Source organism: Crocuta crocuta, unplaced genomic scaffold, assembly GCF_008692635.1.
Source record: "Crocuta crocuta isolate KB4526 unplaced genomic scaffold, BGI_CrCroc_1.0 scaffold469, whole genome shotgun sequence".
In the NCBI taxonomy this organism is placed as follows: domain Eukaryota; kingdom Metazoa; phylum Chordata; class Mammalia; order Carnivora; family Hyaenidae; genus Crocuta; species Crocuta crocuta.
Window position 1 is genome coordinate 206,555 of NW_027531907.1, and position 14,784 is coordinate 221,338.

The following is a 14,784-nucleotide window of genomic DNA, read 5'->3' on the forward strand; positions in this document are numbered from 1 at the left end:
ATATATATATATATATCTATATCTATATATCTATATATCATATCTATATATATATATATGATAGTAAACTTTGAGACTATATGAGGAGGTGCTTATACTCACCAACAATATCACTGGGCTCCTTGTTATAAAGTTTTTTGTTCCAGAAAAGGAGTCTGAGGAGTGGAAAGGAGAACAGCAGAATGAGGCAAATCCCAATGAACATGTGTGCAGTAAATCCTGCGAATTCCAGGCCCTGGAAATAGGAAAGAGGAGATAAAATGACAGATGGGACTTTCCCCTGAAATAACAGATGGCACACCTCCCTCTTCAGGGATCACCCCCCACCTGAGGGATCCAGGAAAGGCAGAACACCAAGACCCAACAGAGGCAGGCATGTCAGCATAGTGGGTGTTAGCTCGGGGGCCACAGAGCCCAGCACAACCCCCACGGAAAAACAGGTGCTCTTCTTTGCAATATTGAAAATGCTTAAGATTTGTTTCTTTCATGTTGATAAAACAATTCCAACCTGAATAACAAGCAACCTTAGGAGAAAACAAAAACAGACTGTCACAGACAAACTCAATCATATCTGAGTCTACCTTCACCACAGGACTGACACATTCTCTCAGGACAAATAAAGACTGACAGGGGCAAAACGTAAAACTATGTGGCAACATTTGGGGTGCCTGGGTGGCTCAGTCGGTTAAGTGTCCGACTTCAGGCCGACTTCAGGTCATGATCTTGAAGTTCATGGGTTCGAGCCCCACATCGGGCTCTGTGCTGACAGCTAGCTCAGAGCCTGGAGCCTGTTTTAGATTCTGTATCTCCCTCTTTCTCTGACCCTCTCCTGCTCACATTCTCTCTCTCTCTCTGTTTCTCTCTCTCAGAAATAAAACATTTAAAAAGTTTTTTAAAAAAACTATGTGGCAAATGGACCTTGAGAGCTTGTTTGGAGGTTCTAGCAGGGGAGCGCAGCTACTCATATACCCTTGACCAAAGAACGGTCCTCCTCTGTCGGGGAAGGCCGTCCTCTTCAACCGAGCACGCAGCTTCAGGAGGGACGCACATGGAGTGGTGAGGGAGGAAGGGGACATCCGCCTAGCATGGAGGAGGGCACTTGTGGGGATGAGCACTGGGTGTTATATGGAAACCAACTTGACAATAAACTATTTGCAAAAATAAAAATAATAAAATAAATTTTAAAAAGATTAAAAAACTATGTGGCAATATTTGCCCATTTCAAATAAGCTGTTTTTTTAAATTTCATTTAAATCCATGTTGTGTGAAAGAGCATCCTCGGCTGGAGAGCACAGGATGATGTGAGCAGTGGCCATCAGGACTGAGGTGGTTCAGAGTGTCCCTCCTGGTCACAAAGGGCCCAGGAAAGAACTTTTCTCTCCCCTCACACTTCCTTTGCCTGTCTGCAGAACTCTCTGCCATGGTCAGCTTCTGGGGATGTCTCTCTTTTGGGGCAAAATCTTTACTAGGTTAATCTGAGATTAATCTGTCAACGAATAAGTCAACAGCAACATTGGCTGATTTTCTCTTTCTTTTACTCCATGCTTATACCTTCAGCAGATATGTACAGGTGATCCCTGAGCCCCCAACATGACAAATAAGGTTGCTGTCTCCATGAAGTTATCCATGAAAACCAACTTCTTACAGGTGAGAACTCTAGCTCTTATCTGCAGTGTCTATGGAACACTGGTGCCACAAAAAAAGGAGGTTAGAGTCCCAGTGACAAAGCACAGGTATGGGGGTTACTTCAGAGCAGGAGGGACCACAGTACTGGGGCAGATATAAGTGCTCACGCAGAATGCTGGAAAGTCTCTTTACACGGGTGGGAGGGTGAATTCTGGGGGATAGAGGGGCAAGTCCCAGAGAATGTAAGTGAAGACCTTGAGAGACAGTGCCCAAGACATAGGTCAGGAAGACCATCTTCCAAAGGCCTGCATTAGGAGGAGAAATGTTTACTGTATTGTTGCTTATTAAAATTTATTTGTCCTTCTCACTTGTTGAAAAGATCTAAAACCACTTCTAAATTTACAAAAGATATAATATAACTAGAAGCCATTATCAATAAAGTTGTGTCAGAGTTTAGGCTTGACAGTGTACAATAATCTGAAGTTCTTAATCTCTTACAGTTAGTTATCTGCACATTCAGTGGTTACCCTGGAAAACAGCATTATGAATTAATTAATGGCCATATAAGCCTTCACCACTTCTCTGTAGTTCTTCAATGAGTATATTACCTTGGACTTTGTGTTCATCTATGGAGCTTATACCCCAAACATCTGGTTTAAAAAGGTCCATGATACTTTCAGGGACCCCTCAAAATCTTTTAATTTCTTCTAAAATTAAAAGTAAAAAGCATTTCTTGAGGGGAGGTGGGCAGGGAGATTGGTTAAATAGATGATGCGTGTTGATGAGGGCACTCATTGTAATGAGCAATGGGTGTTGTATGTAAGTGATGTATCACTAAATTCTTCTCCTCAAACTAATATTACACTGTATATTCACAAACTGGAATTTAAATTAAAAAGGGGGAGAAGCAAAATAAGAACTTTTGATTAAAAGAAAATGGCCTAAAATAAAATATGAATATATTTGTCTTTATATCAACTCAGCCATAGAACATAATTAATATTTTTTGAAGGAAGGTGTCCACTAAGGCAGAGGTATTTGCATCTTGAGTAATTCTGGGTCCTCTTTTGAACATATTAACTATAATTTTTTGTCTTGTTAGAAACAATGGGCAATTGAAACAAAAAGTGAGGGGTAGAATAAAGAAAGAAAATGACTAAGGGAGTCCTGAGAGGGCCTCCACAACAAAACAACACAACTTTTAGTAGAAGTATTTGGTTGCTACCAGAGTTGTAATGGGTGTATTTATCAAGTAAGAACAATGCAAAGTGGGAAAATTCCAGCTGGAAACTTTAAGAAATAATACAGGCAGGTGAAATATATCATGAGATGTAAATATTTTCATTAAACTTATTAGGTGCATGAATCTGGGCCACCTTGCTGCTTTACACGTCTCTGTAATTTCCTACTCTTCTCCTTAATGTTCTCAATAACAAAACCACCCACTATTACACTTCCATCAATATAATGCTTAAATTCAGCCCTTTCTTGCAAGGTGCTGGTTCTATTTTGTCCCCTTTAGTCTTGTTTGGTGCTCTTTTGGTTTTGGATCCACTTAGCTACTTTTTTTCTTAAGCTTCTACAAAGTCCTCATTTGACAATGGAAGTAGTCAAAATTTGAGGCATGCAAAACTATGAAAAGATGATCCCCTCAGAATCAGATTATAACACCCACAGCTTCATAAACTACATATATTCAAAGGGGATATACGTATCACTTGGCTGAGTGACTCAGCCCACCAATATCATTTTCTAGGAGGCATGCTTTCAGGCTAACTCTGGAACAAAGTCAAAACAGTCAGTTGGGTTGGAGAATAGTGTAGCTGAATTTGATGAATGTTTTAGTAAATATCATGGTGTAATTTGAATACTGAATCATGTCTGGAGACTCAATAAGTAGAAAATGCCCAACTCTGTAGAGTGGGTGTGATGACAGGAGGAATCTGGTGTGGGACATCCTTCATGTGAGGGATACATGGAGTATGTGGAGGAGAGGTCATGACATACATGGATCTGAGGAAGGTAAAAACCTCTGAAAGAGACATGGAAGTGAGTGATCTCAACACACAGAAAACAAAGCAAGCCATGGAGAGCATGAGCTCCACTAGAGAATGCTGACCCAAGAGGAAATATTGTAAAAAGAAAAAATAAAAATAAAAAGAGCAGAACTCCAAGGCCCAAAGATATTGTAGATCCATGTGGAATCAGAAAACCCACAATGGAAACTAAGAGTAAGTGACAGGAAAGGCAGAGTAGGAAGCACCATCAAAGTTGTTGGCTGATGGAGTAGAAGAAAATCATGGTGGAAGAGCAACAAAAGAACATCCCAGCATGCATAGTGCATGGTGGGAAAGCCCTGAGGAATGTCCCAGTGTACACATCTCTGGGGCACCTGGAGAAAGCCTTCCTCTGACCTATGAGATGTCATTCAGAAACACAGGGGACATGGCTCCCCTAAACAGATTTTTCAACTGTTATTTAAAAGATAGTTGAACAGTTGTGTTGGCCACTGATGATTCTCCCTAGAACAAGCATAAAAGAGTAAATGTAACTAACAAAGGAGAATTACATCCCTGTTAGCCCACTGGGAGATGAAGGGACAAGACGTTATTGCAGGTGGAATACTACAGTGTAGGAGGACCCTGGAAGTCTTCCCACCTACCTGTTCAGTACTGGAAATCCCACAAACAAAGAACCATCCCAGGAGATCTGGGAGGAGGGAACAGGGTACATTGGAAGAACTTTCCTTATAACTTCCTATAATTTCTTCCTAATCCTCAGGGAATGTGGAAGAATTTTCTTAATGACTTCTTTATTTTTCCAAATTCCAGTACTGTTTTTTTTTTTATTACTCTTCTGAATTACATATAGAGTATTAACTTCCCTTACTAATATTTTAAAAATTAATTTTTATTCTATAATCCTTTTTTCTTCCTAGTTCAGTTTATAGATAACAACCAAACAATGCAGAATAAATGTGCACACAAATGTGTGGCTGTGCTATTGTTGATAATGAGGTTTTATAAATTAATCTCTGCTGAAAACACTATCCCTGTAACTGTAAGTTCATTTGTGTCTCTATACAAATAAGTATTCTCCTATCTCTAAGCTACTGTAAAATAAATTAAAACAATACTCTGTTATCCACAAAAGGACATTCATTAGATACCTTTCCTATGATATACAGTTTAACCCAAAAATTCAAGAAAAGACATTAAGTAGAAGACAAGGAATTCCATCTACAGTAAAACAAGGATAACCCTAAAGCCATTTCCCTAGAGAATGTCACTTTGGCATAAAGCTGTTTGAGAAGCCTAGGCTGAGTCTCAGTGCAGAGAGGGTGGTCAACTCCAGGGTCCTCTGTGGATTTTTATGAGAAACTAACCTTTCTCACTTACTGTCATACTTAAACTCTGGATATTTACAACAGCATGTCAACATGTCATGGAGGAATATGGAACTAGTCTGAGAGACTGCTCTTTCCCTTCAGCTTTTTATATGACTTGTTAGAGACCCCAGACTCAGAGCCTATCTTGGGTCACATTCCACTGTGTATCTCAGAGCATTCAAAGTTTAGGACTCTAAAGGAAGTCTCAAAATGATACAGTTAACTCAGTTTGTGTCCAAGAAAGAAATCATGTTCAGGACTTTACATTAATACTAATGTGATGCTGGCCAGGAACAGCTAAGCTGTTGCATTAATATGTTGTCACAAGAAGATGAAAAAAGGAGAGACAAATAATAGAAACTGAAAGCCAAGTTCTAAAAACAATCTAATGAAATGCAGTAGCCATGCTCTTACTTGAACTAGTTCTATACCTATTCCACTATAAATTGTTTTCTATTGAACTTTTTAAAGTTTTAGCTTTTAAATTTATGTTTGTGATCCGCTTTTTTTTTTTTAATTTATTTCTGAGAGAGAGAGACAGCGTGAGCAGGGGAGGGTCAGAGAGAGGGAGTCACAGAATCCGAAACAGGCTTCAGTCTCTGAGCCGGCCGTCAGCACAGAGCCCGACGTGGGGCTGGAACCCACGAACCGTGAGATCATGACCTGAGCCAAAGTCGGAGGCTTAACCGACTGAGCCACCCAGGTGCCCCTGTGATCCACTTTTGAGTTAATTTTTAGGTAAACTGTAAAGTGTGGATTCTTGTTCATTTTTCCTGCATATGAATGTCCAATTTGCTCCAGGACCATTTGTGGAAAACAACAACAATTCCTTCCCCACTGAACTGGCTTTCCACCTTTGTCAAAAATCATTTGTTCATCTATGTGGGGGTCTATATCCAGACTCTACTTTATCTCACTTACCTATTTACTTTTAGTGATGCTAATATCATACTGTCTTGGCTATTGTAGCTTTATAATAAGTCTTGGAATTAAGTAGCACTAGATATCTCAATTTGTTCTTCCCATTAAGAGTTATTTTTGGCCATTCTAGACACTGAATTTCCATATAAATTTTAGAATCAGTTTGTCAATTTCTACCAAAAACAACAACAACCCTGCTATGGTTTTGACAGGGATTGAATATATCTGTAAGTCCATCTGGGAAGAATTGATATGTTAATAATATGGGGCCTTCTGATTCATCAACAAAGTATCTCTTTCCATTTAATTAGGTCTTCTTTAATTACTCTGTAATATGCTATAGTTTTCAGTATACAGGTCATGCATATATTTGGTCAGATTCACCCTGAAGTATTTTATATATCGATGCTAATTTCCAATTGTTTACTGCTAGAATATAGAAAACCCCTAATTTTTCTATATTGATCTTGTATAGCACACTTGTCAAATTCATCTTTTATTTCTAGAAGCTTTCTTTACAGATTCTTTCAACTGTCTATATGGACAGTCATGCCATCTGTAAATAAAGACTTTTAATTCTTCCTTTCTGATGTGGATGATTTGTATCTCTTTTCTTACCTTAATGTATCAGCTAGAGCCCCCACGAAAATCTTACACTGAAGTGGTGAGAATGGACATCTTTGTCTTGTTTCTATCTAAGGAAAGAGACACTCAGTTTTTCACATCTAAGTATTATGCTAACTGTAGAATTTTCAGAGGTGCTCCATATCAGACTTATGAAGTCTCTTATTTTTTAGTTTATTTAGAGATTTTAAGCGATATTGGATGTTGGATTTTGCCAAAAGTTTTTCTGCCTCTATTGAGATGATCATGTTAATTTTATCATTTAGTTTGTTAGTGAATTACACTGGTTTTTCAAATATCATACCAATCTTTCGTTCCTAGGATAAATTCTATTTGGATATGATCTATTATCTATTTTATATTAGTATATTTGATATGCTAATATTTTAAATTAAAAATTCAAAAATCTATATTCATAAAACATTTAATACTTTTCTTATACTGGCTTTGTCCACTTTAGGCATCAGGGACTCATGGAATGAGTTGGAAAGTATTCTCTTGTCTTTAATTTCCTGTAAAGTTTTATGTAGAATTGGTATTATAACATTATTTCTTCCTTAAGTATTTGGAGAATTCACCAAAGAAGACATCTTAACCTTGGTCTCTCTGAGTTCTATCTCCTAAACTCAGGGAGTCTGATGAGCTCCACAATGGTTTTTCCCTCTCTGTACTGCATCCTGGAAATTCTATCAAGGCAGTGAACTGGGGCAATGATAAGATTCACTTCATTTGCTTCCCATTTCTCAAAAAAACCCACTGTTTTTTGTTTGTTTGCCTAATGGCCTGTATCTTGATTACCATTATCTGGTTTTGCTTTGTTTGGGGTTTTGTTTTTTGGATTTTCATTAATTTTATTTTTGGATGTCTCAAGCATGAGAGTAAACCTAGTCCCCATTACTCTATCTTGGCCAGAGCAGAAACTGTGTTATCTTTTTTCATCCATGTGTATCTACATACAACATTCTGGGAAACTAGATGCACCAAAACATTAAGAGTATTTATCTCTGAGTGGTGAGATTATGACAATTTTTTAAATTTGTTTGTGTGATTTATATTTTCTACAATAAATGTAATACTGTAAATTAAAACTAAAGCAGTATTTTTCTCTAAAAACAGCTCTCTTCGGGGCACCTGGGTGGCTCAGTCGGTAAAGTGATAAACTTCAGATCAGGTCATGATCTCGTGGTCCATGAGTTTGAGCCTCCCATTAGGCTCAGCGCCAACATCTCAGATCCTAGAGCCTGCTTCAGATTCTGTGTTTCCCTCTCTCTCTGCCCCTCCTCCCATTCACACTCTGTCTCTATCTCTCAAAAATGAATAAATGTTTAAAAAATTAAAAAACAGTTCTCTTCAAAATGTATGAGGCCTATCCTGGGTGATAGGTGCCCCTAGAACAGATCACAGGGCTCTGCCACCTTCTCATGTGCTGTTATAACATGATACTGAGCATACTGCTCAGTTCACACAGGAAGCCTGGTTAAGTGTTGCCAGGGTTTACCAGGGTAACTAGGGAGTATTAAAGTTTAGATAAGGCGCTTAAGTCATATCCTGAATCTCAATACCTTAGAGCCATGCTCAAAGGCTTAAATACTTTTTATAAAAGATAGCACAAACACACATAAACATACTGGCACACTTCAACAACACACACATAAACATATCATCTAAAATAAATGATACCAATTTGGAAGCATTTTTGCTGACACTTCACAGAAGAGATATGGAGAAAATCTACCAATGAATGATAAATGAAAATTATATCATTTTAAACTCTTTAAGATATATAAAATGCTATTTTCACTCTCTAATACTTTGTTTTTACTTTAGTATACAAAAAAATATGTTAGTATTTATAAGAGCTTTCCAGAATTCCTAAATACCTTCATTTTACAACTCTTAAAAAAATCTTAAGTTCTTCATCAGTAAATTCATCCACCACATTTCAAAAATGTGAAAGACATATTATTTTATTTTTAATATTAGTTGGAAGAAACCCCTGTTCCCATTAATACAATGGGAACATCATCTGCTATGCGTAAGTGTATCATGTTATACATCCTTTTCTTAATAATTTATCAGAATGGAAATGAATCAATTCAAACCACTTCACTCTACACTGAAGGATCAGTCACCTAATCTTCCTTCTCAAGATAACCAATAGCACTTGATATTAAGAAGTGACATAGAAGAGTTTAATTTATAATAAAGCCTCCTCATTGGGTAGAATGGTAAATGGGCAAGTAAGTTGGGGTCTATATTTATTGAAAGCAAACCTATTACACTGATACATACCATCTTTCTCAACTCCTGGTTGGAAACAATAATGACATTTGGTGGGTCCCCAATAGCAGTGGCAGCTCCTCCAATATTTGTGAAGATCACTTCTGCAATTAGGACTTGTCTTGGATCAAGGTTGAGCACCTCACACAATCTGTCACAAATGGAGGAAAATAAAAGTAGCCATGCTCTTCAGTTGTGCAACCTAAATATTTTTAAAACAGGTATATAAGGGAGGTACACACACGACCCTTTAGGAAGTGCAATGCTGGACAATGAACAAAGGCAATCTTTATAGAGGTACCAATGACCCTCAGCATTGCATTTCTCTGAAAGTCAACAAACTACCCACCTTAATAATCAGTGTGAAAATGTACTCTTATCAACCTCCCACAGATCTGGAGGGAAAACAATCCCCTGTGTCCAGGCCCTGACACAAGTGAATAGGTGCTGGCCACTAGACCCTTCTGAGTCAGGGGTGGGGCAGAGCAGAAAGTACCACAACTCAGTACCTCACACCAAGCCTACCAACCTAATTGATTACCCACCTTCCCTTTCCCAGATGCTGTCTCCTTGTCCTTCCCCTCTAACTACCCATGGACTTCTTCCTTAGAGAAGGAGCACACACTCTATAGCTGTGGTTCCCTAACTTGACTAACACTAGATTTGTCTGGGAAACTTTGAAAGTCCTGCTGCCTGGCCCATGACAGACTAACCCCTGAGAGTGGGCCTAGGCAGTAGCAGTCTACAGGCTCCCAATGTGGATCCAGTGAGCAGAAAGTTGAAAAATATTGAGACCCCTGGGTGGCTCAGTCATTTAAGCCTCTGACTCTCAATTTCAGCACAGGTCATGATCTCACAGCCATGAGATGGAGCCCTGCTCCACTAAGCATGCAGCCTGCTTGAGATTCTGTCCCTCACTCTCCCTCTGCCCCTCCCTCACTTGTGTGCTCTCTCACACATGCTCTCTCTCAAAAAAAATTAGAAAGATGATAGATAGATAGATAGATAGATAGATAGATAGATAGATAGATAGGAAGGAAGGAAGGAAGGAAGGAAGGAAGGAAGGAAGGAAGGAAGGAAGGAAGGAAGGAAGGAAAGGATATTCTATTCAGATGTAGTTACCTGGTCTCATTCGTATCTCTCCCCTCTGCTGGACTGGACACTCTGGTCATTGGTTTGCTTAAACAGTTACATTTAATCCATTCTCTAGATGCATATTCTGCACCTACACTGGTACTTTTCTATCTCTCTCTCTCTGGAGTAATCAGACTATATAGTTTCTCTGAGTAACACTATCCTCATTTCTTTCTTGTCGCCTCCTACTATATTCTTCTATCTGTCTCTGAATTAAGCCTCTTAGTCTTGCTGTCTGGTTACTGTCCAATTTCGCTTTCTCCCCTCCCTGACATTTCTCTCAGTGTATATGCTCTTCCATCAGCACTGTAAACACCTTGCTCTCTATTTGTAGCTGGGAAGTCTGTTTTTATACTTTTAGACTGCCTTTTGTGTTNGATAGATAGGAAGGAAGGAAGGAAGGAAGGAAGGAAGGAAGGAAGGAAGGAAGGAAGGAAGGAAGGAAGGAAAGGATATTCTATTCAGATGTAGTTACCTGGTCTCATTCGTATCTCTCCCCTCTGCTGGACTGGACACTCTGGTCATTGGTTTGCTTAAACAGTTACATTTAATCCATTCTCTAGATGCATATTCTGCACCTACACTGGTACTTTTCTATCTCTCTCTCTCTGGAGTAATCAGACTATATAGTTTCTCTGAGTAACACTATCCTCATTTCTTTCTTGTCGCCTCCTACTATATTCTTCTATCTGTCTCTGAATTAAGCCTCTTAGTCTTGCTGTCTGGTTACTGTCCAATTTCGCTTTCTCCCCTCCCTGACATTTCTCTCAGTGTATATGCTCTTCCATCAGCACTGTAAACACCTTGCTCTCTATTTGTAGCTGGGAAGTCTGTTTTTATACTTTTAGACTGCCTTTTGTGTTTTGGTTTTTTTCTTTTTTCATTTCTCTTTTCTTCTTCGTCTTTTTCTTATTTTCTTTTTCTTTTTCCCTTTTGGTTTCCTCGTTTGTTGGATGTGTCTCTGCGTTTGCATGCCTTTGTTACCTGTGTGTTTGTCTGTCTGTTTTCTCTTTGAGGGCTACCTCAAGAAACAAGCCAAAGTACACATGGTGGAGAGTCCCAAATACCACTACAAGTAAGGAAATAAAATAATCAAATAACAGGAGAGAACAAGAGACAACATTAAAAGAACACTTCCTTAATGGACAGGCCCTAGACAGTCAATAAGCCTTCCTTAATATAGCAGTACTTGAAGGTGCAGAGCACATGACAAGCTTTCAAAACTAACAAGAGACACAAAGCTAGCCAAAACGATGAAACGGAAGAACTCTCCTCTAAGAAATTCAGGAAGAAATGACAGCTAAAGAGCTGCTCAAAAACAGATATAAGCAACAAAACTAAACAAGAATTTAGAACAATAGTCATAAAATTAATCGCTGGGCTTGAAAAAAGCATGGAAGACATTAGAGAAGCTATTGCTACAAAGACTATGGAGCTTAAAAATAGTTGTGATGAATTTTTAAAAAATGCTATAAATCAGGTGCATCATAAAATAGAGGCGTCCAATGCATGGATTGAAGAGGCAGAGAGGAGAATAGGTTAATTAGAAGACACAATTATAGAAAAAGAGGAAGCTGAGATAAAGAGAGATAAACTGATCCAGGAACACGAGAGTTCGAGAACTGAGTGATACAATCAAATGAAACAATCTCCGTATCATAGGAATTCCAGAAGATGAAGAGAGATGGAAAGGTGCTGAAGGAGTTCGGGAACAAATTATAGCAGAGAACTTCCCCAACCTTGGGAGAGAAGTAGATGTTGAAATTCAAGAGTCACAAAGAACTCCCCTCAGACATAACTTGAATCGATCTTCTGCACGACATATCATAGTGAAACTGGCAATATATAATGACAAAGAGAGAATTCTGAAAGCAGCTAGGGAGAAAAGGGTCCTAACATACAAAGAGAAACCTATCAGAGTGGTAATAGACCTATCTACTGAAACTTGGCAGGCCAGAAAGGAATGGCAGAAAATCTTCAATATGATGAACAGAAACAAATGCAGCCAAGAATCTTCTATCCAGCAAGCTGGTACTTCAGAATAGAAGGAGAGATAAAAGTCTTTCCAAATAAACAAAAATGGAAAGCATTCGTCACCACTAAACCAGCACTACAAGAAATCCTGAGGCGGGGGGGCACCTGGGTGGCTCAGTTGGTTAAGCGTCGAATTTGGCTCAGATCATGATCTCATGGTTTGTGGGTTCGAGCTCCACATCAGGCTTTATGCTGACAGCTCAGATTCTGGAGCCTGCTTCAGACCCTGTGTCTCCATTTCTCTCTGGTCATCCTCTGCTTGTTCTCTCTCTCTCTCTCTCTCTCTCTCTCTCTCTCTCTCTCTCCCTCTATCAAAAATAAACATTTAAAATTTAAAAAAAAGATACCCTGAGGGGGACTCTATGAGGGAAATGTTGCAAGGAATGCAACGTATCAGAGACACCACCACAAGCATGAATTCCACAAAGGACACAATGACTCTATATCCATATTTTTCAATTATAACACTGAATGTAAATGGAATAAATGCTCCAGTCAGAAGACATAGGGTAGCATAATGGATAAAAAACAAAATCCATCTATTTGTTTTCTATAAGAAATTAACTTTACAACTGAGGATACCTTCAGATTGAAAGTAAGAGGATGGAGAAATATATATCATGCTACTGGAATTCAAAAGAAAGCTGGAGTAGCTATACTTATATCAGACAAACTGGACTTTAAATTAAAGGCAGTAACAAGGGATGAAGAAGGGGATTATATAATAATTACAGGGTCTATCCATCAGGAAGAGCTAACAATTATAAATGTCTATGCACCGAATATGGGAGCACCCAAATACATAAAACATTAATCACAAACGGAAAAAATCTTATAGATAAGAATATGTTAATAGCAGGGGACTTTAATACTCCATTTACATCAATAGATAGATCAACTAGACAGAAAATCATTAAAGACACAATGGACTTGAATGACACATTGGACCAGATGGGTTTGACAGATATATTTAGAACTCTACATCCTGAGGCCATGGAATTCACTTTCTTCTCAAATGCGCATGGCACATTCTCCAAGATAGATCACATACTGGGACATAAAGCAGCCCTCAATAAATAAAAAAGAATTGAGATCATACCATGCACACTTTCAGATCACAATGCTATGAAACTTTAATTCAATCACAGGAAGAAGTATGGAAAATCTCCAAAAATATGGAGGTTAAAGAACACTCTACTAAAAATGAATGGGTAAATCAGGCAACTAGAGAAGAAATTTAAAAATATATGGAAACAAATAAAAATGAAAATACAACAGTCCATTTCTTCACTGGGTTGTTTGTTTTTCGGGCGTGTAGTTTGGTGAGTTCCTTATAGATTCTGGATATTAACCCTTTATCTGAAATGTCATTTGCAACTATCTTTTCCCANGCACTGAGTGTTATGTGGAAACTAATTTGACAATAAACTATTAAAAAAAATAAAAAAGAAAAAATAAAAAAAAGAAAAAAAGAAAATACAACAGTCCAAACTCTATGGGATGCAGCTAAGGCAGTCCTAAAAGGATAGTACATTGCACTCCAGGCCTATTTCAAGAAATTAGAAAAACACAAGTACAAAATCTAACAGTGCACCTAAAAGAACTTGAGGGAGAGCAAGCAGAGCACCCAAAACCCAGTAGGAGAAGAGAAATAATAAATATCAGACCAGAAATAAAAAATATGGAATCCAAAAAAACAAAAACAAAACAGTTGAACAGATCAATGAAAACAGCAGTTGTTTTTTGAAAATGTAAACAAAATTGACAAACCTCTAGCCAGGCTTCTCAAGAAGAAAAGAGAGAGCACTCAAATAGACAAAATTATGAATGAAAAAGGACGTCTTACAACCAACCGCTCAGAAATACAAGCAATTATCAGGGAATTCTATGAAAAATAATATGCCAACAAATTGGACAACTTAGAAGAAATGGACATTCCTAAACACACACTCACTACCAAAATTCACATGGGAAGAGATAGAAAATCTGAACAGCTCCATAACCTAGTGAAGAAATCAAATCAGACATCAAAACCCCCCCAACAAATAAGAGCCCTGGGCCAGACGGCAAAACCCCCCAACAAATAAGAGCCCTGGGCCAGACGGCTTCCCTGGGGAATTCTACCAGACATTTAAAACAGTTAATACCCATTCTTTTCAAGCTATTGCAAAAAATAAAAATCAAAAGAAAACTTCCAGACTCATTTTACAAAGCCAGCATCACTTTGATTCCCAAGCCAGACAAAGACCCAGCAAAAAAAGAGAACTACAGGCCAATATCCTTGATTAATACCGACACAAAAATCCTCAAGAAGATACTTGCAAATCGAATGCAACAGCACGTAAAAAGAATTATCCACCAAGATCAAGTGGTATTCATTCCTGGGTTACAGGGCTGGTTCAATATTCGCATATCAACGTGATATACATCACATTAACAAAAGAAAAGATAAAAACCATATGATCCTGTCAATAGATGCAGAAAAAGCATTTGACAATATACAGCATCCCTTCTTAATAAAGACCCTCGAGAAAGTCGGGATACAAGGAACTTATTTAAACATCATAAAGCCACTTATGAGAACCCCTCAGCTAACATCATCCTTAAGGGGAAAAACTGAGAGCATTCCCCCTGAAATCAGGAACAAGACAGGGATGTCCATTCTCACTTCTGTTATTTAACATAGTGCTGGAAGTCCTAGCATCAGCCATCAGACAACAAAAGGAAATAAAAGGCATCAGAATTGCCAACGAAGAAGACAAATTCTCACACTTCAC

At 38.3% G+C, this 14,784-nt stretch overlaps 1 protein-coding gene across 1 annotated transcript in view; it reads right to left on the reverse strand.

The window, feature by feature from the left end:
• OCA2 (OCA2 melanosomal transmembrane protein) overlaps nucleotides 1-14,784 on the reverse strand; it is a 354,024-nt gene that overhangs the window by 158,440 nt on the left and 180,800 nt on the right. The window contains exons 14-15 of the mRNA XM_077774607.1: nucleotides 8,852-8,990; nucleotides 103-235 (exon numbers count right to left, since the gene is read on the reverse strand). Of these exons, the coding sequence (XP_077630733.1) occupies nucleotides 103-235; nucleotides 8,852-8,990 (272 nt within the window). The remainder of the gene's footprint in view (nucleotides 1-102; nucleotides 236-8,851; nucleotides 8,991-14,784) is intronic.